The sequence below is a fragment of the Salvia splendens genome, chromosome 18 (assembly GCF_004379255.2).
Source record: "Salvia splendens isolate huo1 chromosome 18, SspV2, whole genome shotgun sequence".
In the NCBI taxonomy this organism is placed as follows: domain Eukaryota; kingdom Viridiplantae; phylum Streptophyta; class Magnoliopsida; order Lamiales; family Lamiaceae; genus Salvia; species Salvia splendens.
Genome location: NC_056049.1, coordinates 9,519,218 through 9,543,886, shown reverse-complemented (window position 1 = coordinate 9,543,886; position 24,669 = coordinate 9,519,218). Strand labels below are relative to the sequence as shown.

Genomic DNA, 24,669 nt, shown 5'->3' with positions numbered 1-24,669 from the left:
TGATTTGTGGCTGTTACCGTGTCTACTATTGGACTGGATAATTTTTTTTTTTTTTTGCTATGGACAAATATTTTGTGGCTGTGCCTTAGGCTTAGTCCACATTATTGTAGACACTCTTATAAACTTGCAATACCATTGAGATGCTCTTACTGCATTAATTAAGTTTCCGGATTAATGTGCACACAAGTTTGAAGTATTTGGCTTAATTTGTGCATCCACTTTAATTAGTTGGTATTTACTATTAATTAATTGATTTTTTATTTCCATTTTACTTGGTTGATATTTATTAATTAATTGATTTTCCCTTTCGATTTTACGAAGAGTAAATACTCATAAATAAAATAAAACAGAATACACAATAAATATATAAAGAAAACCAAAAATCCCCTCTCATAAAATAAACTAACAATACACAACATATAAACCCTAAAATTATTTAACAGAAGTGGGCAAATCCAAAATTAAAATTCTACTGTATATTATTATTATTATAAAATTAAAAACATTAAAAGCCCAACAAAACATCTCTTCTCCCTTGCCGCCGCTGAACACCAGCTTCCCGCTATCTCCCTCATTTCCCGACGCCGGCGCTTCTTTATCACCGGCCTCCTCTCTCGACCGCCCTGCCTTGCTGCTGTATAAATCCGGGTGAAACTCAGCCATTTTCCACTCAAAGGTTCCTAAATGTTTTTCCTGAGTGAAATAGAGCACACTTTGATGTTGCCTCCTCACCTCCTCAATCGACCCCTCGATGAAGCCATTAAAGAGCAGCTCGACTTAATCTTCCTCGATAAGGTCTCTCTCTCTCTCTCTCTCTCTCTCTCTCTCTATTTTCTCCATTTGCTTACATACACGCTCCGTTTCTGCTAGGTTATTGATAAACAGGGCTTATGTGTAAGTGTGTACGATATTCGCTCAATTAGTGGCGGATTCATACTTCCTGGTGATGGGGCTTCAACTTACACGGTCAAATTTTACACATTTCTCAACTTAATTATCATATTTAAATGCTAAACAAACTTCTATTTCATTATCGATTTCAGTTGCACTGTATCATCTTTTAATTTGATCATGCATTTTGCTTCAATACCAATTTGATTGCAATGTGTTGTTTTCTTTCAATGATAGGAATGAAATTAAGTATACTTGTAAACCAACTATATTGTGAAGTTAAATCTACATCTACCATATCCAACCTGCCATCATTTTTAATTGAATAACAAGTTGAGAAATTTGATATGATTACACGAATAGTGACTGCAGGAAGTCCAAGAGTTACCTATCTGGAATTGTACTAATGTCGCTGCAAAATTCACACTCCATAAGTAGCTTTTCTTTGATTCGAAATATGACATCACAAAATAGTTCCGTTTATTTAGCATAGTTCGCAAGTATTCAAAATTCAAATGTGTTATCATATGTCGTGTAAATAGTGAACTGTAGATATTGTCATTTTTATCACTGTTTCGGAATTGTGGATTTATTTTTGAAATTGTGACAGTTTAACTTGGTGTGTCTCATTCAGGTGAAGTTTAGGCTGGTAATGTTTCGTCCGTTTGTGGGAGAGATCATAACAGCTCGGCTTAAAGAATCTACGGTGGATGGTTTACGATGTAAGTTACAACTTCTTACATGTTCTGGTTTTTTTAGTGATTTGTCATTTATAAGTGCCTCTATGATCATTGTAATGATTCTCCATAAGCATGAAAATTCTGAAAAAGAATATTCTCTGTTGTAGACAGTGAGAGTAATATTTATACATGAGTATCAATAGCTTCCCTGCTTTCTTGTCTTTATCTTTATTAATTGGTAGTATTTATTATTGGTGAATTAGTGGAGTCTTAAATATAGGATTATCTTTAGTCTTGTTCGTATCTTTTGAGTCATGCTTATCTTAGGATTTCTTTTCGTTTTGAGCCTTGTGTTTATCTTAGGATTTCCGTATGCTTTTAGGATTTAGTCATGTCTATGCATATCTTTGATGTCGAAAAGGGTAGCCTCGTCTAGGAATTTATTTGGTATTGGCTTGAGGCCAAGGACCTCACAAGTGGTGCATCCTGTCACACCTCAACCCCTTTGGCGTATGCACTTACTATAATAAATAAATCCCTTATCATAAACGCAATCAATACACGTGTCTAATTCATAGAACACCCATATTATATAATTTTAAAATTCAGCATATATCCAGTACATATTTTAAAACATTCTACACTGTAGTGGAACTCTCTCACACTCTATATACTATACATTTATCTACATGCAAAATGATGAGGAGGAGAAGGTTGCCAATATGCGTCAGCCGCCGAACCTAATAACACGTGGAGTTCTTATGACCCACGTCAGTCAAAACTTTACTGCTATCCTATTCCTGAAAAATTTAGTGGTTTATATGAGCCACAACTCAGTATATATAAATTTCCACATTTAATCTCACATGATACAAACATCAAACATATTTTTTTATCAATACATATAATCAGAAACAATATATAACATAATTTAAAAACAAACAATTTCATATTCATATGCATATGCATCTATTCAGTTTATTATTCTGTAACAGTCAAGCCTGGTATCTGCCCGGGATTCCTCTATGACCCGAAGGTCTTTCTGTAATTGGACTCATAGGTCCCTCTGTAATTGGACTCACAGGTCCCCTGTATTTGACCCGAAGGCCTCTCTGTAATTGGACTCATAGTTCCCTCTAAAATTTCAGATCTAGTACAAGGCTGTCACAGATCCTCTTTAATCACATGATTCATGTACTTTCAATACCATATGTAAAACTTCAATTACATATTTCTATCATATAATTCATTTACAACATCATATCCATTGCACCAATCACATATCCATATCATATTCCACCATCTATATCAAATAACACATAATCATATTGGATCGCATCATATAATCAAATCATTCATTTTGTTTAACACCTAGCACGGAAGCAAATAAAACATGTAAAATTAAATGTGTGATTTATACATACCTGGTTACGATAAGTAAACTTGTTGAACTTCTGAGTCCAACTCTTGATTTCAAGAGCTTTTATTCCATTATTCTCTCGATCTCCCTCTTTTTCCTTTTTCGATCTACAACTCTTGGTATAGCTGGAGGGGTCGAAACTATTTTTCGTTTATTTCCTTCAATTTTTTTCCTTCATAACCCCCTCCCTTTTTCATTGTCCACCGGACTCTACGTATATATATAAATTTGAGGCGGTTATACATTTTAGAGTTAAAACTATTGCACACTATATATTATAAAATTATTTAAATATGCATGCTACTTAGTTTGTTTAATCGACACTTGTCGCATGAGATTGGTGACTCTACAAATAGTGAACACGTGCATGCAACAATATTATACTCAAACTATACTTACTTTTATTTTTATAATCTTAATTTAGGATCCTACTATTGTATATATATATATATATATCATGCACAAAATAATTCCATGCACATACGCATTATTACACGTGCACACACTTCGATGGACTGCTTAATATTATACTTATTTTCAAAACCTTTCAATAATTAAAATAATATTCTATTATATTGAGTTAATCGTAATACTAATTTTTACCTTTTATAATAGTAATTTAACATATATCTATAATGCCAATAAAATACTCAAATAATTCATGTATCGGGACAGGGATGTCACACATCCATCGTCGGTTTGTTATTTATTCTGTTTTAATCATGGGGGTTATTATATCGAGCAGTGTCGTGCGTTATTTTTGCTGTGTAATTTGTGGTGTGTTTCTGGTAGTTTAATTGCATGACTCTTGCATCATCTTCTTCCTTTTACCTATCTGTTGGAGTGCACCAATGTAGAATTCTAACAGAGAGTTCATCTGATCATGCACAAAGAACTAAATTACTAAACGCAGCAACGGGGAAAGTATTAAAGGGTGAAAGAAATACAATGCCTAACTAACAAAAGTGTGTGTTTGATTGAAATTTATCAAATATAATGGTATAATAGTTGGACGGGAACTCAAGAAACCAAAATGTTTATACTCTTCAGAGCTCTAGTGTTTGTAATGGATTTTGTTGCTTTAGAGCTAACACCTGCGGGTGAAGTTGTCTTTAGATCAGGGACATTTTCAGTTCTCTTTCTCATAACTTATTTCATGATTTCGTTCCTGCAGAGCTAACACTTGAAAGTGGAAACACTTGCGTATCATTTATGATGCTTTAGTCAGTACTGCATCAAGAGAGAAAATTTGTATATGGATAAACCACCTTAGTATATTCATGCATAAAATGGCATGTGTATATGGATTTTTCATCTTCATAGTATTGGTCAGTAGTGAAAATTTGTGTGTTGTATACATAATGTTATCTTTGCATGTAAAGTTAGAGCATTATGTTACCAAAAATTTATGGTGGATGATCATGTTAATCATTGAATTTCATTGGCAGTGTCGCTTGGGTTTTTTGATGATATATATGTACCTGTCCCTTTTTTGTTCTCTCCTAACCGCAATGAACCAGTCCCAGGACACAGGTGAGCTTCTCTCGTTTCATTAAATTTAATAGAGATTGCACTTGTGCCTAGGTTCTTTCATCAGGTTTTGTTATACCTTTTCTTTTTCTGTATCAGGAATAGGGTTAATTGGATCTGGAATTATATGGATGAGGATTACTCAGTGGATGCAGAGGATGAGGTTATTTTGCTCGCAATCCGATTCTTTGCTTTGAAATTTGTTCAACCTTGTATGCAACCACATAATTTTCTTGCTTGATTGCAGATAATGTTTAAAGTTCATGATGTGAGCTATCCGCCTATACCTTTAGAGCCGAAAGATGTCAAGCCATTTGCCCCCATGGTGGTCACTGTAAGTCATACATTTAAAATCTCTTTCATTATACCAATCTTGCCATACAAGTCCCTATTAGAATATTTGTCATTTCATTCTCATGGTAGTAGATCACTTCAAATAATAATCATGGCCTATTATTTCAAGCACATCTGATCCATTTTGTGCCTGTCTTTTTCTCATCTTTGGCTTTCCTTTTCTGTTGGATTCTCTATGCCTCTCTGTAGAAAACTGAATTAGAATGTTATGCTTCAACATGATATTTGATTTATGAAATTGATGTAAAAAAATATTTAATGGCAGGGTTCTCTTGATATGGATGGTTTAGGCCCTACTTCATGGTGGGGGTGATTTGGGAGTGAAACACTTGGACTGTGGGGAAGGAAGTATTGTGTAATTGAGTAGGTAGTACCAATTAGGAATTTTTTTCTTTGCTAGTTATGTTGTCTTAACAAATTCAAGTATTGGAGTATGAAAATTTTATTTTTGGCGGTTTGGTGAAAGTGTTAGATATCAGGTAGCAGTATTTTTTTGTTTTAAGGTGAAATTTTATTTTCAAATATATACAACCCTCAGATTTTCAGATAAAAATTTTATACTGAAGAGTTGCAGCTGTTACTAGTTTATGATTTATATGTATATTCTTTGAGAAGAAGCTCCAAAGGTTATTAAGAAACGTGATATGGTTTTGGATAAACATCAAACATCACAAAAATTAATTTGTGGTTATCTCTGCTCCACATTAAGGATTATACAATTATTTAATAGCCCAATCACATTTCGTATTTTAGTATTTAAAGGAACTTGAACACCACAATTTGCCAAGAATTGATGCTATTTCTTGGTATATCTAAGAACGTGAACGAGTCCTTATACTACAAGTCATTTCATAAATATGAAGTTTTGAATTGCTAAAAAAATAGGCGTTGAAGCCAAATTATTTCTAGTTATATGGAGCTCAAGTGATTTGGACTAGGTGGCTATATAATGATGAAAAATTATTAGCATTCATAATAGGGCGGATCCAACCGGCCACCGCGCCCACGACTCTGTTGCAGCACTGAAGTCGAGACAACCGCCCTGATTCCAGACCCCCTCCCCTCGAGGGCATACGGCCGCTGCAATTTTTTTTTTTTTTTTTTGAAAACTAAATTTTAATACAGTATAAAAATTATACATTTTAATTATAAAAATTATTGAAAATCCATAATGATCCATAATTAAATTGGGTCATGAGTTGGTAGAAGACTGTTTTTCAAAAAATAACTTGATGACTCTTTATTCAATCATTGTTATGAAACACTTCATATTATAGCAACATTCTACAAAGATTTTACTTGTTTTTTTTAATATGGGACGATCACCAAAACAGATAATAGTAATAAGAGCATCCGCATCGGTGACACCGTCCATCCGTCCGTCCGTGCCAGCGGTGCGGCGCACCGCTGCTCGATGCATCGAGCACGTCCGTGCCAACGAGAAGCGCACGTGTCAACGCCTGATTGGGCAACGGCAATGCAGTTGGAATTTCCTTTTTTTTTAAAAAAAAATCGGATTTTAATTAAAAAATCCGATTAAAAAAAATTCATACTTCCCAAAAAATTATATCCGTTTTCTCCCCACTTTTAATTTATTCTTCAATTTTTTCCCCAAAAATTCACATTTTCATCTATAAATACCCACACTTCCACACAAAAAATTTCACACCACACTACACAATTCTCATCTAAATTCTCTCATTTCCATTCTTACAATTCTCAATCTTTCTTTCACTCTTACAACAAAAAAATGTCCGACTCCGGCGATCACCCCTCCGACTTCGGCTCGCAACCATTTCCTAGTCCGGAAACGGAATTTTCGGCCCCTCCTCAAACCCAAAGTTCGCAAGCTCCGGCGGGCTATCGGCCTTTCTCGGTAGATGACCAAGATGCCCCCGATGGACAATACAGTGGGGCACCCGAACCACCCGTACCTAGAGCGGGAGGGAGCGGCAACTCTCAAACTCCTCATCTTCCTACTCGTGGCGTCCGCACCCGTACACTCCGGGGGAGATGGATCAATTATTCAAAGCGTTTTTGTCTATCTCTGAAGATCCGGAGATTGGCACGAACCAATCCGGGGACCATTTTTGGTGGCGCATCTGTCGCAGGTACAATCAAAACCGGCCGGCTGGAACACTCGAGCGCAACGAGAGTATGGTGCGCAATGTCATATACAGAGCCAACGAAGAAATCCAAAAGTTCCAGAGGTATTACCTCCAGGATGAGCGGTCGGCGGGGAGTGACAGAAGTGAGGTCGACATCATCAGTGGTGCGTTGGCGACCTACCAATCCCAACACTACAAACCGTTCAAGTACCTCAATGTTTGGCAGGAGGTGCGTGTGCATACGAAGTATAGGGGAGGCGTATCATCCTCCTCTAGCTCCTCCAGCAAACGGTCGAGGTCGGTATCCCTATCCGACGCCGGCTCCAATGAGGTGTCCACCCAGCTCGCCGGAGCTAACTTGGGTAGCCCCGAAGCCGGCCCAAGTAGTTCCCAACGCCGGCCGCAAGGAAGGAAGAAGTAGACGGCCAACCGTCGTCGCGCCGCGACTCCATCCGCCCCCGATCCCGCTCCCACTCCCTTTGTGCCACCTCAACCTCCCACCAACTCGTTGTGGGGGGTTTTGGCCCAACTCAATTTGGCCGTTAGGTCAATTATGACCCCGAGCAACTTCGATCGCATGTGGCAATGATACGGGGTCTCCAAAGAACATTGGGGGTAGAGCCGGATCAATAGTCTTCCACGGGGGTATTTTTAGCCTTTGATTATGTAATTTTTATTTTTAGGAGTTTAATTATGTAATTTTTATTTTTTAGGAGTTTAATTATGTAATTTTTAATTTTTAGGATTTTAATTATGTAATTTTTAATTTTTAGAATTTTAATTATGTATTTTTATTTTTTTTATAATTTGTAATAGTATTTCGGGTAATTTTAATGCATTTTAATATTGTGGAAATGTTTTTATTTAAATTGAATAATAGAATGGTGGGACCCTTGAACTTGTCCTTGCGGAAGAGCACAGATGTGAGTGTTATGCTCTTGCCTAAGGACATGGAGTAAAAGTGGGTCCGGGCCCACATCCGTATTAGTTGGTCAGAGAACGGATGGGGATGCTCTAAAATATGGCATATATTCGCTGGTATCAATAACCAAACTCAAATATATTCTGAAATACTGAGATGAGCTTGAACTTTAATTCGCAAAGCATGATTAAGGTTAGCTTGAAAATAGTTTTAAGTGATGGAGGACTAACTCTATTCATATTACTATAATTTAAAATTTGTACATCATTGTTTTGATTTTACTAGCTGAGCTAGAACATGTGATCCGAAGGTTGGACGAATGGATGTTGTAAACAAAAGGGGTGTTCCGAGAATCGAACTCGGGACCTCTCGCACCCGAAGCGAGGATCATACCACTAGACCAAACACCCTCCTGAGATTCCTTCAAGATAGCTTTTATTAAACCTTTAAAGGTCCTTTTTGACTCGGCATGACTTTTAATAAATTGTTTGACTTTGTGAAGAAAAGTAAAGAGAGAAAGTGAGTGGAATATGGAACCCGTTTTTAGTATTAGTTTCGTAATGGAATGTGAGTGTAAAAAGTTAGTGGAATGTATGTCTGCATACTAAAATGAAATAAAGTGAATCGTGGACAACCAAAAATGGGAAAATGACTCTTTAAATGGAGTATTAAATTATGAAGTTTTAATTTTTCTCTATTGTTCCATCTATATATAATATGCCGTCTTTGAATGTAGGGGTGGGAATACGAGTATCCGTGGATACCCGACCCTAAAAAACCGGGTATCCAAACCCGAAAATCATCTAAAATGTCTACCCAAAACCCGACCCGATATATTTTCGGGTACTCCAATACCCGCCCCGGATATCCATACCTGACGTATCGGGCACCCAAGTACCTGACTCTTTACATATGTTAATAATAACTAATAAAAAAAATTCAAATTTTATATATTAATATAAATATAGAGATATTTAAATTGACTAATATCTTTAATGTTGCATTTATTTTGTAGTAGTATAAAACTACAAAATAATGGGTCACTTTTATTTGAAAGTATACGATTATATTTATGGGGATTGATTATGCAATATGTAAGTAAAATAATAAAAGTTAAGCATTTAATAAAACAGTAGAAGCAACCAATAATATAATTCAAAAGTCAAAATAATTAACTAAAATATAAAAACCACATGAGTTGGTTATGCAATACGTAAAAGTCATTAAACATCTAAGCAAAATATAGAAGCAGTCATTGTTAAATATAGAAGCCTAAAATGGCTAAATCTAATTTAAAAATTGCTTTATATAATAAATTGGATATTCGGGTAATACCCGATACCCATTCGGGTTACCCAATATCTAATTTATCTTAAATTTCAATACCTCATCCCATATCCAATCCCATAAAATTGGATAGTGGGTATCCAATACCCGATATCCGTATCTCCACCCCTATTTGAATGACATGTTTTATGAAAATAAGTATTTTTTTTCTTTTACTTATCTTTCCTTTTCTTTTCTTTTTTAATGAAAAAAAATTATTTTGAACGTCATTAAAAACGACATTCAGTAATAGATGGGACAATTGAAAAAAATTGAAACTCCGTGATTATTATTTCAATTTTAAATTTTGTGAAATGGGCCAAAATTTGACTAAACAAAGTATTGTTATTTAATTGACTATTAACTCTTCATTTAATAATATTGTCTTTTAATAAAAGCTGTATATCAAACAAATTATGCTATTTCATTAATGATACATATTTCAAGTGGAAAAGTTAGGCATCAGTATAGTGTGTATTGATAATTGTTGTATTGCCTTATGGCAATCTCAAACATAGAGAGAATATATATGTTGGATTGATGTTTAATGCTTCAAGTCTAATTGTAATATCATGATACGCAAAGTTAATTTTCACCATGATGAATTATATGATCTGCTCATTACATTTTGATTATTTGAGATAACACCTTTGAATACTAATTAAATCCAGGCATTAAAATTTGATTTTAGCAGCAGCACACAAATAAATATGCACATTAATAATATTATCATTAACTAGCCACAAATTAATTAAATCGGGTAGTAGTCGGGTATTCGGGTATACTCGATCGAGCTAATTGATACACAACAAACCCACTCCTTAAACTGTTATACACCCAATCCCGAACCGATATCCATAATTTTGATATCAGGTCATACCGGATATCTGTTTGTGCAGCCCTAACCTCACATAATTCATTTGATAAAATAAAAAACCTACTCTTCAAGAATCACTATGAAAATAAATGAGTAAAAGATTAAAAATGTAGAAATTTTTGCATTCGTTGCATATTATTTAGATTTCTCAAAAGAGTAAAAAATTATTGCACAACATGGTGAATTAAATAAGAAAACTATTACAAGCTTCCAAACCAAAAAAAAGGCAATCAATAAATACATTGTTATTTGAATCCTCCTAACCAACGAGTCTAGTTTTCTACTTAGTCAAGGATTTTACACATAAAAAAAATGAGTATAAAATCCCCACGAAAACCAGTCGAATGGCACCCATTGGCTACATCAGAATACGGAGTACAGCAAGACCAACTGCAGAGACAGAGGCGAGCGTACCCATGCAATACTTGATCACATCATACTTTGCAGCTTCCAGCTGAGCTCGCAGTGTATGGATTTCCTGAGATCAAACAACCGAGACAACTTGTCGTGCATAAATACAAGTTCAAGAACTATCAATATTCAGCAACTTCGTGTGAAAGTTACTCACTCGATCAAGTTTGGTGGTGAGGCCTGCAAATTAGGGCAGATGCATATTTCAGCTAAAAACTAAAAGTACTCTTATATTGGGGATGGTTGTTATAACTTCTCTTCTTATCGTGAATCTGTGAGTCCATTTTTTACTAATGCACCCAACTTATGAAATTACTGAATCTGTAGTATAAATTCATTGAACTCGAAAAAAAAAACAAATGCCTCCATTCAAATCTATGTACATTTCATTATATTGAGTTTAATAAATTATATAGCGAATCAGTAACTTTATACGTTCGGTGCATTAATAAAAATAGGACTCGCGATAAGAAGGGGACTCATTTGTTCCCTCTCATGTATATATAGGTAAATAACTTACCCCCGTTCAAGATTAAGATCCAAGCGCTGCCCGGCTGTGACTTTGTCAATTTCATACCTGTTCCAACATTGTTTTTAGTGTATATCTCAATGAAATATAAAAACAGAAAAAAGTCCTGCATAGACAAAGTTTATTTATCTACATTACCTTAACTCACTACGCATCTTCTCTATATTATTCTTGATTTTTTCCATCTCATGTTGCAACATGGAGAAATGGTGGTCCTGCATTTGGAATTAAATCAATTAAGTGCGTCTTCACCTAACATACACGTTTTCTCTGAGATTGGAGTGGTCAAACACATAGTTAACAGATTTTACTCCCTCCAAGTGAAATGTATGGTCCGATATTCTATTTTGAAGTGTCTACTATGAAATATACCCTCTTTTCTTTTAAAAGAAATTATCTTTACTTGACAATATAACAAATTAACAATATTGATCAATTTCAAATATAGTAGTTTAGCTTAGTACCAGAAACAGTTATACGTTATATCAACCAATTTCATAGGCTCGACATGATATGAGTCATCTACTGTCACAAGAATCAACTAGATAGTGCCACAATATTAGACCTCTACATATTTAACAATCAAATTCATAACAAGGCAATCACAAGCTTTGATCATATACTAGCAAAATATAACATATATTCCCACTCCAGCAATGAAAAAGAGTCACTTCCTTAACATACACAAGCCTCAGTTCCGAACACAACTAAGAACTAATCTCAATACAGAATCAATTTTAAAGAGACAAAAGTCGCATTTGCTATACCTGCGAGCTCTTGACTTCCGTCTTGAACATGGACAGATTGTTTTCTTGAAACATCTCGCTCTACTCGAAAACAGATAAAGAAGTTAACACTACAAATTCATTCTTCCCCAATAAAAACCAACCAAAGAAGCTCACCTTTTGCATTTCACTCTTAGAAACATAGGAACCAGAAACATTCTCCATGCTGTCATTCAGCACCTGCATCATTGCCTCGGTTATTGCCTGCGCCTGCCTCGACTCCACCCCCTGCGTCTCCAGTTTCCTCACCTAATCAAAACCATCACCCACAAGAGGAAAAACATGTAACCAATATCATCACATCTCAACACAAAACGGCAAAAAAATGTGACTAAAACCTTGAAAAAAACACAAAAGGGCAAATGTAACTAAATCATCATAACATCAATAATGTAGCAGAAAAAACAAGTTTGTAAATGGCAATCAAAAGAAAAAATTGAAGCAATCTAACAAAAACACCAATTTCAACTCCAATAACAAAAAACCTATATAAAAAATAAATAATTACAAGGGCCAGAGTGTCGACGAGGTAGATACGTTTGCCGTTGGATTTAGCAAGTTCGGAAATGGGTCGGGTCCCGACCAACCCGGGCCCTAATCTCAGCACCCGCTTACACGCCGCCGAGTACGCGCTCATTCTAATCCAACTGGCACTTCCTCTAAAGGTTTCAACTGCGAAATGGATGAAAGATTTTATCAAAATCGACAAGGGTTTCGCTTCGGGTTTTTTCTATTTTTGTTCTAAAATAGAACTTAGATTCCTCGTTTGTTCTAGCGTTTTTTTTTTTCCGGATTTGGGAGAGACGCATGACCCTCATGCGTCTCTTTTTAATGAGACGCATGATCGTCATGCGTCTTTCATAGAGACGCATGAGGGTCATGCGTCTCTATTTTTTTTTCGTTTTTTTTTAACGACGCATGAAGGTCATGCGTCTTAGGTATAGACGCATCTCTCTCATGCGTCTGTTGTTTTTTAAAATATAATAGACGACGCATGAGCGTCATGCGTCTTAGGTAGAGACGCATGAGGCTCATGCGTCTCTATGTCGAATTAAATCAGTTCCGCGAGAGGCAGAAGGCAGAATACACGCGAGAGAGAATTCTGATAGGCGACTTCCGGCGATTCCTTGGCGATTTCTTAGCGAATCCGACGATTTCCTCTCTTTTTCCGGTAAGTTTCATTCAATCCTTCAACATTCCTTCCTTATTTGTTGTTAATTTGCATAGTTTGTTTAGATTTCCCCTAATTTTTGTAAATTAGGGTTTATAACAAATTGCTCAATTTTATCCGATTTTTTGGTGTTTAGTTAATTGTAATGGATTTTAGTGGCTAAATTCATTCTATTGTATAGTTATTCATATATTAGAGATGCTTGGTGTTGTGATTTTGGTTGATATTGAAGAATAAAGTATAGGTTGAATTGCATATTTTAATTTAACCTTCTAATTTAGTAGCTATATGTAAATTAGGCCTTATAAAGCATGAATGGTGTTGAATTGGAGTGAATCAATCATTTGATTTATGATTTGTTGTTATTTTGAAGATGAATTTGAATGGATATGTAATTTGTGTTGTAATTTGTAATTGTTGTTTTGTGAATTTGTACTTAGATTAGATGGAGACTTCAAGTTCTAGTGAGCAATTATTATATGGACCCGAAGACCCGTCCTTGCTAAATTTACAGAAACATCACATTTCACATAAACTCATGAAAGAGGGCACAACCCAAGTATTTAAAGTCCGAAGGACAGAAAGCAAGACTTGGGACGTCGAAATTCACGAGAATGTTAGATATTGGCTTGACGTCTTTGGTTTCAAAGGCGTGATCGATTGTGGGAAGCCCATGAAGGTGGACAACGAGCTGATCACGGCGTTGATTGAGCGTTGGAGACCGAAGACGCACACTTTCCATCTACCGATCGGTGAGGCGACGATCACCTTGGAAGATGTGCAAGCCATTTGGGGCTTGAGGGCGGATGGTCGCGTTTTCACAGGGCGTGACTATCATGACAACTTTTCAGACTGGACCAGCAAGTGCCGCGATCTGTTGGGATGGATACCAGATACTTCCACAGAGACAAAGCAAGGCGGTTTGCTGATGACCGCACTGATCAACCAGACAAGGATGCCTCTGGGTGATGACCTACCTATGTACGTATACATCCAAAGGGCACGTATCCATGCCCTAATTTTATTAGGAGGTCTCATTCTACCGGACACCACGGGGTGTAAGGTGCCATTTATGTGGTTGAATGGGCTTGGGGATCCAGAAGAGGTGAAGAATATTAGTTGGGGAAGTGCGGCATTGGCCTACCTTTATCATTATCTGTGCGAGGCTTCCATGGACAAGAGAAAAGAGTTGGGCGGGCCTATGATGCTTCTGCAGCTATGGGCGTGGGAAAGAATGCCCACATTGAGGCCTGCGTTCATTGGACCAGTTGTACACGAGCCATATACACCATGTGGCGCCAGGTATATATCTAAATATTTATTTATTAATTTATATTGGATTATTTGCTTACATCAAATATATGTACAGGTGGAAAGGAACAACGCAGATAGGAAATGCTCCTAGACATTCGGTTGAGCATTATCGTGACCAAATATCTCTGATTAGACCTGGCCAGGTGAGTATTATTTCGGTTTAGACTTCATTTATGAACTTATTACGGAATTATTCAGTGGCATTTGCATTGCTGTTTTGTAGTTTATTTGGAGGCCATACGCACATTGCATACTGCCTGACTACTGCAATGATGTGACTGGATGCTCTCTGTGCGAGACCTACTTGGTATGTTGGGCCTATGTCGAGGTCCATGAGCCTGGACGAGTGCGACGACAGTTCAATCGGTACCAGGATATACCGCAGAATGTAGACAGGATGCTAAGGAACGCCGATCATTTAGGCAAAAATGATCGGCGTGGTAAGAAGGGCAACAACTGGGCAACCACGCATCAGTTCTACATTGGGGAGTGGGACACGAGGTACGAAAGGTTCCAAGCTGCCGAATACGCCGCACCAATGTCTTTGGATATTCCCATGAGCCCGAGTTATATGGCGTGGTATAACAGAATTACAGTGACGTACATGACTCGGCCTGGGGCACGGGCCACTGCTGGGATGAATGAGTCGGCTGCTTCGATGCGACTATTTGTAAGTTTGTTATATTAAACTATATGCTTTCATGTGATATAGATTGTTTCTTATTGATATTGGTATCATTTTTTGTCTAGGTTGAGGCTTTTCAGAGGGTTTTCCATTTAACTACGGAAGACGAAATGGACCCCCGAGTGCGCCAGATTCGAGAAATTGTTAGGACTACCCTCGAAGATACGAACAACGGTGATGTCATGGAGTACCCCGCTTCTCAACATCAGGATGTGGTCATGCCGTACCAAGAAGAAGTAGTTCCACGGCGTCGTGGAGCGCGTGGTGTTCGGACTGGGGGACACGGCTACACAAAGCAGTTTAGGATGTCTCAGGCGCCTCCCGATTATGTAGCACCAGAGGCGCAGTATCAAGAGCATGACCCACCCCAGTGGTATTCACACCCGACGCATGAGTCTCAGTCGCAGTGGGACCGTCCACTGCATTCTCCAAGCCAGCCTGAGCCCGATTGGAATCGTCGCCCATATTCACAAAGCCAAGATATTTTGCAATGGAGTGGGGCCCGAGCGTCGGTCGATTCATTCTTCCAGAATTATCAGGTCATGCCTCCTGTACAAGCTGAAGAAGAAGACGATGATGAAGAAGAAGATGACAATATTGTCGAGGCACATGAGGAAGAAGACGTTGTTCATAGCATCCATGGCCAACCTCGTCCAGCTGCGGAGGGTTCATCACGCAGCGGGGTTGGGAAGCTCGTGAGCAAAGTGTACAAGAGACTATCTTCGAGGAAGAACAAGGGGATTGAACCGGCTAAGTACACTCCGTCGTCGTATAAGTAGCATGAAGAATGATGGTAGAATTGCTCGGATTGATTGAACTGATTGCAACATTGTTGCATATGATATGATATTTGGATATCTACGTTATTGTTTGGTGCTCAAATTCATGTTAATGTTTCTATGTTGATGAATTAATCATGTTTCTATTCTATTGAAAAGTCTTAATTGAATATTAATATATTACTATTAATGAATAACTAAATAGTTTATTAATTATGTGTTATAAATATAATTAAAGTAGGTAAATGTGAAAATAATCCGAAAACGCCCGATCGGGCGAAATTAGTAAAATAGAATCGCCCGATCGGGCGAACTCTCTGTATTCTGCAGTCTGCAAGTTAGAGGCGCATGAGGATCATGCGTCTCTCCCTAAGACGCATGAGCTTCATGCGTCTTAGGAAGAGACGCATGATCCTCATGCGTCTCCCCCAATGCCCATATCATGCCTTTCGCTTTACCTCCCTTACCCTTAAGTTTAGTCAAGATATTTTTCCTCACATGGATCAAACAAAATTTGTGGTGACATATCGGCGGCTTTTTCCATTCATCAGAACGCATAGCCTTTAGGATTCCTTTATGCCTATCCGAAATGATGCACACCTCCCTTTCGTACTTCACCACATGGATTCTGACATGATCCAAAAACCACTCCCAGCTGTCGCCAGTTTCTTCATCGACAACAGCATATGCAACAGGCAGACATCTCTTGTTAGCATCAACACCACAAGCAACAAGAAGCTTACCTTTAAATCTTCCTCGAAGGTGAGTCCCGTCTATTGTTAAAACGGGTTGGCACTCCTGGAAAGCATGTATAGCAGGCCCAAGTGCCCAGAACACATAATAGAAGACTTTAGTACGGCCCTGGCTCAACAACTCGTTGTGCCTCCACTCAACGATTGTGCCTGGATTCCTATACTGCAGTTCAAGCATGTAGCCTGACAAATCCCTAAATGACTCCTCCCATCCACCAAATACAATCTCTAAAGCCCTTCTCCGTGCATACCATGCCTTCTTATAACTGATTACCACATGAAATTTGTCATGAACAAAATTTCTTACGGCTGCGGCACTGAACTCGGCATTTTTAAGCAACTGATGTCGAATACACAAAGCAATCATTGGTGATGAAAAGTTAGCATGTCCTCTATCATTACGATGGCCTTCACAACTATGTCGTCCACACCACTTCCTAATCTCCCACATATCATCATGGGCCATGTGTGTAACAGAAACTTTCCACCGACATTCATTCGCTTTATCAGCGTCGGTCTCGCTGATAATAGCTGTCCCATCTTCTGTCCTCCCTGCCGGATATTTGCACACGGCATGCCACCTTCTTACTTTGCTCTCAACCACCCTAAATTGCCGGTGTTGCCTCAAACTCCACATAGTAATAGCAGTCTTCACATGCAGTTTGCTATCAAATTTTGTTCCTGCATTAATCCGATATGGGTGTTCTTCATCCCAGTACATGGTACTGCGTTCATTACCAACTTCAGGTACCTCAGAAGGACCACTAGGCAGTCTGCGAAAATATTTCAACCCGGTGTGAACGTATTCTGGAAGTGGTTGTTCACCTTGCACGACGGGTTTATACACTACCTCCTCATCACTAGAGTCAGCACCAGAATCATCACTTAAAATCTCATCAGACGAGGATGACGACAATTCTGGATCATCAAGGTCTCTTCGTACAACATGAACATCATCATGCTCTTCTACATTCTCTTGAGTATTCAATCCAACATCAGCAGCATCTGCAACATCTGTTTGCTCATTCATACCGCAATCCATGCTCAAAGGTTCAAACCTCGTAGATGATCCAACACCATGATCAACAATTGGTGGGATGAAGGCATTTCCAACATACGAATACTCAACAAATAATTCAATATGTCGAGTAGAATTTAGAGCCGCATTGAACATATAAAACACACTTTGATCACTGTCAACCGCAGTACATACATAACTCGTACCGGTACCCAAGAAACAATGCCTCCAAGATATTTCGATGAAGTGTTGGTTTGAATCTATTCTTATCTTAACACATATCATTGCAACTAATTCAGATAATGAGACACATGAATCCAATACGATGGAAGCTCTCGCACGAGGAGGATCATAACAAATACCCACTTGAGGAAGTTGATATATTCTACCACCCCAATATAAACTCACGTATACTTGCATGATTTCTGCAAAAATATATATACAAACCAACAACAATTAAAGACAATTTTTTTCATTAAACCCTAATATAGTAAGTATACAAAAGATTTATCAAAACCCTAATAATATGCAAATAAACAACAAATACGAGAACAATGTTGAAAAATTGAAGGAAACTTACCGAAATATGAAGGGAATCGCCAAGAAATCGCCAAGGAAATCGCCAAGGAAATCGCACGGGTTGTCTTCCTCTCTTTCTCTCGCGTATTCTGCCTATGCTGCCGTGGGAACTGATTTAAGCAAGTTAGAGACGCATGAGCCTCATGCGTCTCTACCTAAGACGCATGACGCTCATGCGTCGTCTATTATATTTTAAAAAACAACAGACGCATGAGAGAGATGCGTCTATACCTAAGACGCATGACCTTCATGCGTCGTTAAAAAAAAATGAAAAAAAATAGAGACGCATGACCCTCATGCGTCTCTATGAAAGACGCATGACGATCATGCGTCTCATTAAAAAGAGACGCATGAGGGTCATGCGTCTCTCCCAAATCCGGAACAAAAAAAAACGCTAGAACAAACGAGGAATCTAAGTTCTATTTTAGAACAAAAATAGAAAAAACCCGTTTCGCTTCTAACCAACACAATCGGCTGAAATCAGCTCAAAGATCAAATTTTTGGCCCTCTTTGCTCTTTAATCTGCTGAGCAAATAACAAAAAGGGAGTGGAGTTAAAGGGGGAGAGATATGGAAGGTGAGGGGAAGTTTCTGCAGAGGAAATGATAACTGAATTGAAAGATCGGAGACTTGGAAGTTGGAATTATTTATAAGACCATCTCCAATGGCGGCGAGCGGGCCGACTAGCCGATTTCCGGCGCTCGCCGGTCCGCTCGTCGAACCGTTGGAACCGGCAAGCGCCATTTCGGCGAAAAAATCGGTTAGCGCTGGCCGATTCGCGAGCGCTCGCCGATGCGCTGGCCGATTCGCGAGCGCTCGCCGATGCGCTCGCCGCCATTGCAGGCTCAGGACCGTCGAGCGTTTGGCGAGCGAATTTATTTTTTTTTTTAATTTTTTAGAAACACTATATATACGCAATTTGCACGTCATTTTTATTCACGCCACTTGTTTTAACGAGTACTCTCTCTATCTTAATTTCTGTACAAGATCAATAACGCGAAATGGAGAACAACAACGAAGGTACTCCAGTGACGAGCGGGTCTCAAACTCCCCCGGTACGTGGGAGGTGGATGGGGTCCGATGCCCGGGTACTACAACATGTACCCCGTGGCAACAGATGATGCCCGGGATGGCACCCGGGGGGAGTATGCCGGGGGGTTTACCGGCTATGCCGGGGTGGACACCCGGGATGCAGATGATGTCGGGGTGGGGTCCCGGGATGCAGATGATGCCGGGAGGGGTACCGGTGACACAGGGGACGCCGCGGGGGGGGGGGGGGGGGAACGTCTATCGCCCTAGTTTTGATTTTTCAACTGATTCTTCGCACACATCGACCCCAACGGAGGCGCAGTTCACGCAATATGAGACTTTCTCCTTAGAGGAGTTGGGGTTTGATCTTCTCAGTGTTCCGGAAACTCCCGTTCAAACGGGGGAGTATGGCGGGGTCGGGGCCCCGCAAAGAAGAAGGGCAAGGGGAAGGACAAGAGGGTCGGCCAGTCGTCGCAGCCGGTTGAGGACGACCCCTCGGTGCGGAGGAAGTGGACGGATGCGGAGAACGTCGCGCTTTCCAAGGCATGGGTGAGTATCTGTGATGATCCTCTGACTTCGAACAATCAGACGATCGTCAACATGTGGGCCAACGCCCTCCGAATCAGGGTTGGGGTCTCCCGATTTTTGGGCTTGTACGCCAACGCCCTCCGCATGTAGAGTAGTGGCCAAACGGAGGATGACTGCAGGAGGATAGCGGAGAAAGCCTTCCCCCAGCCCGAGTTGTATAAGGAGTTCACATACTGGAACTGCTACGAGGTGCTGAACAACTCCGAGAAGTTCCGGGCAGGTGTCGACGCTGGCTGGCCGAAGAAGCAACGACTGAACTATACCGGTGATTACAGCGGCAGCAGCGGTGGTTCCCACGACCTCCCCGAGGATGTGGAGGAGCTCCCGTCCCCACCATCGTTCGCTCGCCGAACTCGCCCGGTTGGTCAAAGGCGGGCGCAACGGGAGGCGAGGGGTGGCGCCGGGGGGTCCCAGGAGGTACAGTCGGCACCCCCCCTTGGCCAACCGACATAGGATCTCAAATTCTTCGCGCGTCAACAAAGGTGCGCTCCGATGGCCAAGACGTTAGCCGAATGGCGGACGACGATGGACCCTGAGGAGAAGAGTTTTCTTCACGCAATGCTCGTGAGCATGCGTGACGATTTGAAGACCGGGGGGGTTCCGGCGGATACGGAGGCGGTGGCGACGGTGACGGTGGCGAGGGGGGCGACGGAGACGAGGAGTGAGGCGGAGGTCGTGTTTTTTTTTAAATAATGTAATTTTTTTTAAATTAATGTATTTTTTAATGTAAATTTTTTTAATTAATGTATTTTTTATTGTACTTTTTTTAATTTAAATAATATTATTGAATTTTTCTGTATCTGTGTCGTACATTTAATTCCGTATTTTGTGTAGGGGTGGGTCGGTACGGTATACCGTACCGACCGTGCCATACCGCATACCGTACCGGAAAGTACGGTATGACAAAATTCAATACCGATACCGTACCGAATTTTCGGTATACCGAAATTCCGGTATACCGGAAATTCGGTATGATATTTTTTGATACCGTTACCATACCGTTATTACGGTATACCGTTAAAAAACGGTATACCGTTAAAAAACGGTATACCGAAACACGGTACGGTATACCGTAATAACGGTATGGTAACGGTAACGGTAACGGTAACGGTATACCGAAAAATAATTGGTTTCTTGATTTGTTCATTTACTAATTGGTTTCTCGATTGTTCATTATTTTTTGCTATCGGTAATTCGTCCATCACTCTATTCAATTTTATATTTTGGTTAGCATGTTATCAAGTATCATATTATATTTGTTGTTGCCGATGATGTTGATCTTTAAGTATCTTTTAATATATATTTATGGATTATTTTGATTACATATATTCAGAATTTTATCCCATAATCGTGGTTAATGATAAAATGAAGGTACTTATTGATTATTTTTGGCTATTTAGACCAATAGTAGTAATAATTGGTCTTATAAATAAAATCTCCAAATAGATTTACAAGTGTAATGAAATAAAGATTCAATTTTTCCCCATAGACTTTAATTTCAATCTATCATTATAAACATGCATACAAATTCTCAAAAATATTAACAAGGCACGGTCTTTCTTTGATTTCAATAAAATTTTAAAATAGTAGCAAATAATATTTTTTTAATGTGAAAATAATAAAATTCAACATATATCAAAATTTGGCTCATTTGTTGGTTATGATGAGTATATTTTAAAGTTAAGGGTTTAAGATTTAGGTTTCAAGGTTTGGGTTTTTAGTGTATAGGGTCGCTATATTGCAATGAAATGAATCTCGACTAGAAAGTGTCTCACCAGTGCAATATTAAATTATTGCAACGTAAAATTGCTCCTACAGTTATAACTCAACGGTTAATTCATATTTTCACAGATTTAAAATGCTTTTTAATTTTAAGTCTGATATTTAAATGTCAAGACAGTTTATTAAAATGTCAACACAAATATGTGTTGAAATTTTAATGTGATCGTATTGACATTTTTAAGAAAATGTAGCATTTAAACACACTCTTGTGTCTATGTGGGGTTAATGTGATTGAAAAAAGTATAATCCAAAGTAAGAGGATGTCGAATATTCTTTTGTTTATCATTTCACAACTTTTATTTCGCAAAATGAAATAAATATGAAGAAATTAAAATGACCCGTGCATCGCACGGGCGTGACACTAGTTAGTAATTTAAATTGGACATTTATTTCTCTTTAAGAATTAAGAATGACTGATCAGTATCCTATTTATTCATCCTTCAATTTAAGTAGTATATAAAATAAGATAACATACAATGAATTAAACACTAATTAAACGATTTGATTCATTTTCAGCTGCACATATTTTTAATTGACATTTTATGAAGTGGGACGAAAAATAAAACAAAATTTTTAATTACTTTGTATATTTTGAATATGACATTACACAAAGAATCATATACTAAATGGTGTGAGTTAATACAAATTCTTTCAAATGTGCTCTGTTGAAACATATTCCCGATATCGTATTTCCAATCTTCTTTCGGTGTTATGTGCTACTGTGTTTATTATATTTAATAGGATGAGTTGATAAAAAAAATAATTCAGATTAATTTTAAATTTGTTTGAATAAATTATCATTTGAATGTTTAATTTTATTGTATTAATTGATGTATTAAAATTTTTTTAATATAATATATATATAAATGTAATATATATATTACAACATATTTAATATTAATATATATATATATATATATATATATATATATATATATATATATATATATAATAATCTATCGGTATACCGGCATACCACGGTATACCGAATCTTTGGTATATACCGAATCTTTGGTATATACCGAATATTCGGTATACCACGGTATACCGGTATACCGTGGATTCGGTATATACCGAAGTTTCGGTATACCGTGGTATACCGGTATACCGCGGTATAGAAAAATTGATACCATTACCGTACCGAAACACTGCGGTACGGTATCATACCGTACCGGAAACTACGGTATACCGAAAAATCGGTATTTTCGGTATTTTTTCGGTACGGTAAGTCCGGTATTTCGGTATAATTTCTCACCCCTAATTTTGTGTGCTTGTCAATTATTTGTTTTATATAATTAGGGGTGATGTGGCTAAGCTATTGCTGGGCTATTTGCTTGTCCTGGTGATGTGGCAGGAGGATTTTTAGTGCAGATGATGTGGCAGTAGGAGTTTGTGGTTGAGCTATTGCTGGGCGAAAGCCACTGGAGATGCCCTAAGGAACGCTGAGGAAAATGATAGAAAATCAAGAATTCGAAAAAGGGGTGTTAAACATTTCTATCATGTTTGGATAATTACATATTTCATATAAAATGGTTCACATTTGTTTTAATTTAGTATAAAAAGTATTAAGTTTACATATTTCATACAAAAAGTTTACCTAGTATTTAAAAATTATATATCCGTCAAGTTCCTACTAACACCATTAATTCCAATTACATCATTCATACAAAAAGTTTCACCAATGTTTCACGTTTGTACAAAAAGTTTTCAATTATAACATTCCATTAATTATTTCAAATACTATTACTTTTATTACTTAAAAAAATTAAAAATACATAGAAAAGAAATCACACTCTTCACAATCAAATTAGCGAATTGTATTTTATTTTTCGAAGCTTTCTGATGTAACAATGGAGAATAAAACCAAAAGAATATTGACTCTTTTTCGTAAATATTTACTTATTGACTGTTCGAAGCTCAAATATTTACTCCCAATCGGACTTGACGGAATGTATTATTTTGAAACACTAGGTAAATTTTTGTATGAAATACGTAAACTTAATACTTTTTGTATTAAATTGAAATAAATATGAAACATTTTGTATAAAATATGTAATTATCCCACCATGTTTTTCATTTCTTAAAAATTGAAGAAAAGGCCATAAATTTTGAAGACCTTAACATTTTTTTGGAAAGCCATAGTGATTGTTAGCCTATTCATAACTTAGAGTCTCCGTCACTATCGAGGGTGACGGTCTAACAAAAGTGTCGCAGGTGGTCTATTATGATTATCAGTGCTTCATTCATAACACAGAGTCTCTGTCACATCGACAGACAGGTTGCGTAAAAAATGTGTTGTAAATGGCTTATCATGACAAGTGTCGCGATTTGGAGGGTGTGACTTCCATCCACACCCTCAAGCCGAATCACCTAATAAAGTATAGCTCATTGATTCATCCCTTTCTAATTTTCATATATCTCAACCATATCCATCTCTAATTAGAGCGATCACAAATCACAATAGGGGTGCTCGACGGTCGCTCAACGCATTGCGCGCCTGAGATAATAAGTTTTATTCACATCTTGTTGAGAATGGTGTGCATGATGATGAAGCTATGCATGAGCAATCTTGGACGTAGGAAGATTCTGGAAGAAGCTGAGCTGGATTCTGATGTGGACTTCTCCTTCCTGATGTGGCGAGTTAGTTAGGAGTTAGTTAGTGAGTGAAGGTCGAGAGCTGTGTTTAGTGAGTTATGCGCTTGCAAAAATCGATCTGAGCAACTGCTAGGTCGAGACACCACGCTTCTCCGAATTAACTGAATCACAGGGTCCAGTAACTCGAGGGATCGAATGGCGCTTCGGTCGTTGGGCACTCATGACTCTCCTTCAACAATTAAATTTCCTCAACCCGAATACTATGGATTAGTATAGGGAAGTGGAGTCGATCCCACAGAGATGGATTCGTAGGCTAGTATTGAGAGAATTTGGTCAAAATGGCTGCTGCCACGCAAAAGGGGTTGAGATTTTAACTACTACTAGACCTAGGCACAAAACGTAAATACTAGACCGAAGAACAAATGACTCTTAAACCAAGTAACAGGCAGAAAAGGTTAAACAACTCCTAGACCGAGAACATAACTACCGATAACCACTAGACAAAGGAAATAAAAAGTGGGGACCATGGAATCCAAACCTGACAA

General features: G+C 38.1%; 3 protein-coding genes, 1 non-coding gene and 1 pseudogene across 5 annotated transcripts; 3 read left to right on the top strand and 2 right to left on the bottom strand.

Moving 5' to 3' along the window:
* Window positions 1-497: 497 nt before the first annotated feature.
* LOC121777597 (DNA-directed RNA polymerase III subunit RPC8-like) lies at window positions 498-5,428 on the top strand. 2 transcript variants are annotated; one of them, XM_042174899.1, is made up of 7 exons: window positions 500-795; window positions 871-966; window positions 1,526-1,613; window positions 4,440-4,524; window positions 4,621-4,684; window positions 4,769-4,855; window positions 5,141-5,428. In XM_042174899.1, exons 1-7 carry the CDS (start codon window positions 685-687, stop codon window positions 5,186-5,188), a joined length of 579 nt encoding a protein of 192 aa, XP_042030833.1. In that variant the 5' UTR covers window positions 500-684; the 3' UTR covers window positions 5,189-5,428. The 2 variants fall into 2 exon arrangements, with proteins under 2 accessions (XP_042030834.1, XP_042030833.1); XM_042174900.1 differs by lacking the exon at window positions 871-966 and having other exon boundaries at window positions 498-795.
* Window positions 5,429-8,243: 2,815 nt separating this feature from the next.
* TRNAP-CGG lies at window positions 8,244-8,315 on the bottom strand. The gene has a single exon. It is a non-coding gene; the product is annotated as a tRNA-Pro (tRNA).
* A 1,950-nt stretch (window positions 8,316-10,265) lies between these two features.
* LOC121776372 lies at window positions 10,266-12,548 on the bottom strand (annotated as a pseudogene).
* Window positions 12,549-13,748: 1,200 nt separating this feature from the next.
* Window positions 13,749-14,519, top strand: LOC121776371 (serine/threonine-protein phosphatase 7 long form homolog). Its single transcript, XM_042173546.1, has 2 exons — window positions 13,749-14,306; window positions 14,374-14,519. The coding sequence occupies exons 1-2, from the start codon at window positions 13,933-13,935 to the stop codon at window positions 14,480-14,482; spliced, it is 483 nt and encodes a 160-aa protein (XP_042029480.1). The 5' UTR covers window positions 13,749-13,932; the 3' UTR covers window positions 14,483-14,519.
* Window positions 14,520-14,715: 196 nt separating this feature from the next.
* LOC121776712 lies at window positions 14,716-15,782 on the top strand. Its single transcript, XM_042173890.1, has 2 exons — window positions 14,716-14,988; window positions 15,069-15,782. Exons 1-2 carry the CDS (start codon window positions 14,716-14,718, stop codon window positions 15,780-15,782), a joined length of 987 nt encoding a protein of 328 aa, XP_042029824.1.
* Window positions 15,783-24,669: the final 8,887 nt, after the last annotated feature.

What these genes read in the sequence shown, in the direction of transcription:
- LOC121777597 (XM_042174899.1), top strand. Translation starts at nt 685, where the DNA reads ATGTTTTTCCTGAGTGAAATAGAGCACACTTTGATGTTGCCTCCTCAC. An exon ending in ATGGGGCTTCAACTTACACG is followed by an intron (nt 967 to 1,525) that starts GTCAAATTTTAC and finishes TGTCTCATTCAG; the next exon opens with GTGAAGTTTAGGCTGGTAAT. An exon ending in TTGCCCCCATGGTGGTCACT is followed by an intron (nt 4,856 to 5,140) that starts GTAAGTCATACA and finishes ATTTAATGGCAG; the next exon opens with GGTTCTCTTGATATGGATGG.
- LOC121776371 (XM_042173546.1), top strand. Translation starts at nt 13,933, where the DNA reads ATGACCGCACTGATCAACCAGACAAGGATGCCTCTGGGTGATGACCTA. An exon ending in TATACACCATGTGGCGCCAG is followed by an intron (nt 14,307 to 14,373) that starts GTATATATCTAA and finishes ATATATGTACAG; the next exon opens with GTGGAAAGGAACAACGCAGA.
- LOC121776712 (XM_042173890.1), top strand. Translation starts at nt 14,716, where the DNA reads ATGCTAAGGAACGCCGATCATTTAGGCAAAAATGATCGGCGTGGTAAG. An exon ending in CTGCTTCGATGCGACTATTT is followed by an intron (nt 14,989 to 15,068) that starts GTAAGTTTGTTA and finishes TTTTTTGTCTAG; the next exon opens with GTTGAGGCTTTTCAGAGGGT.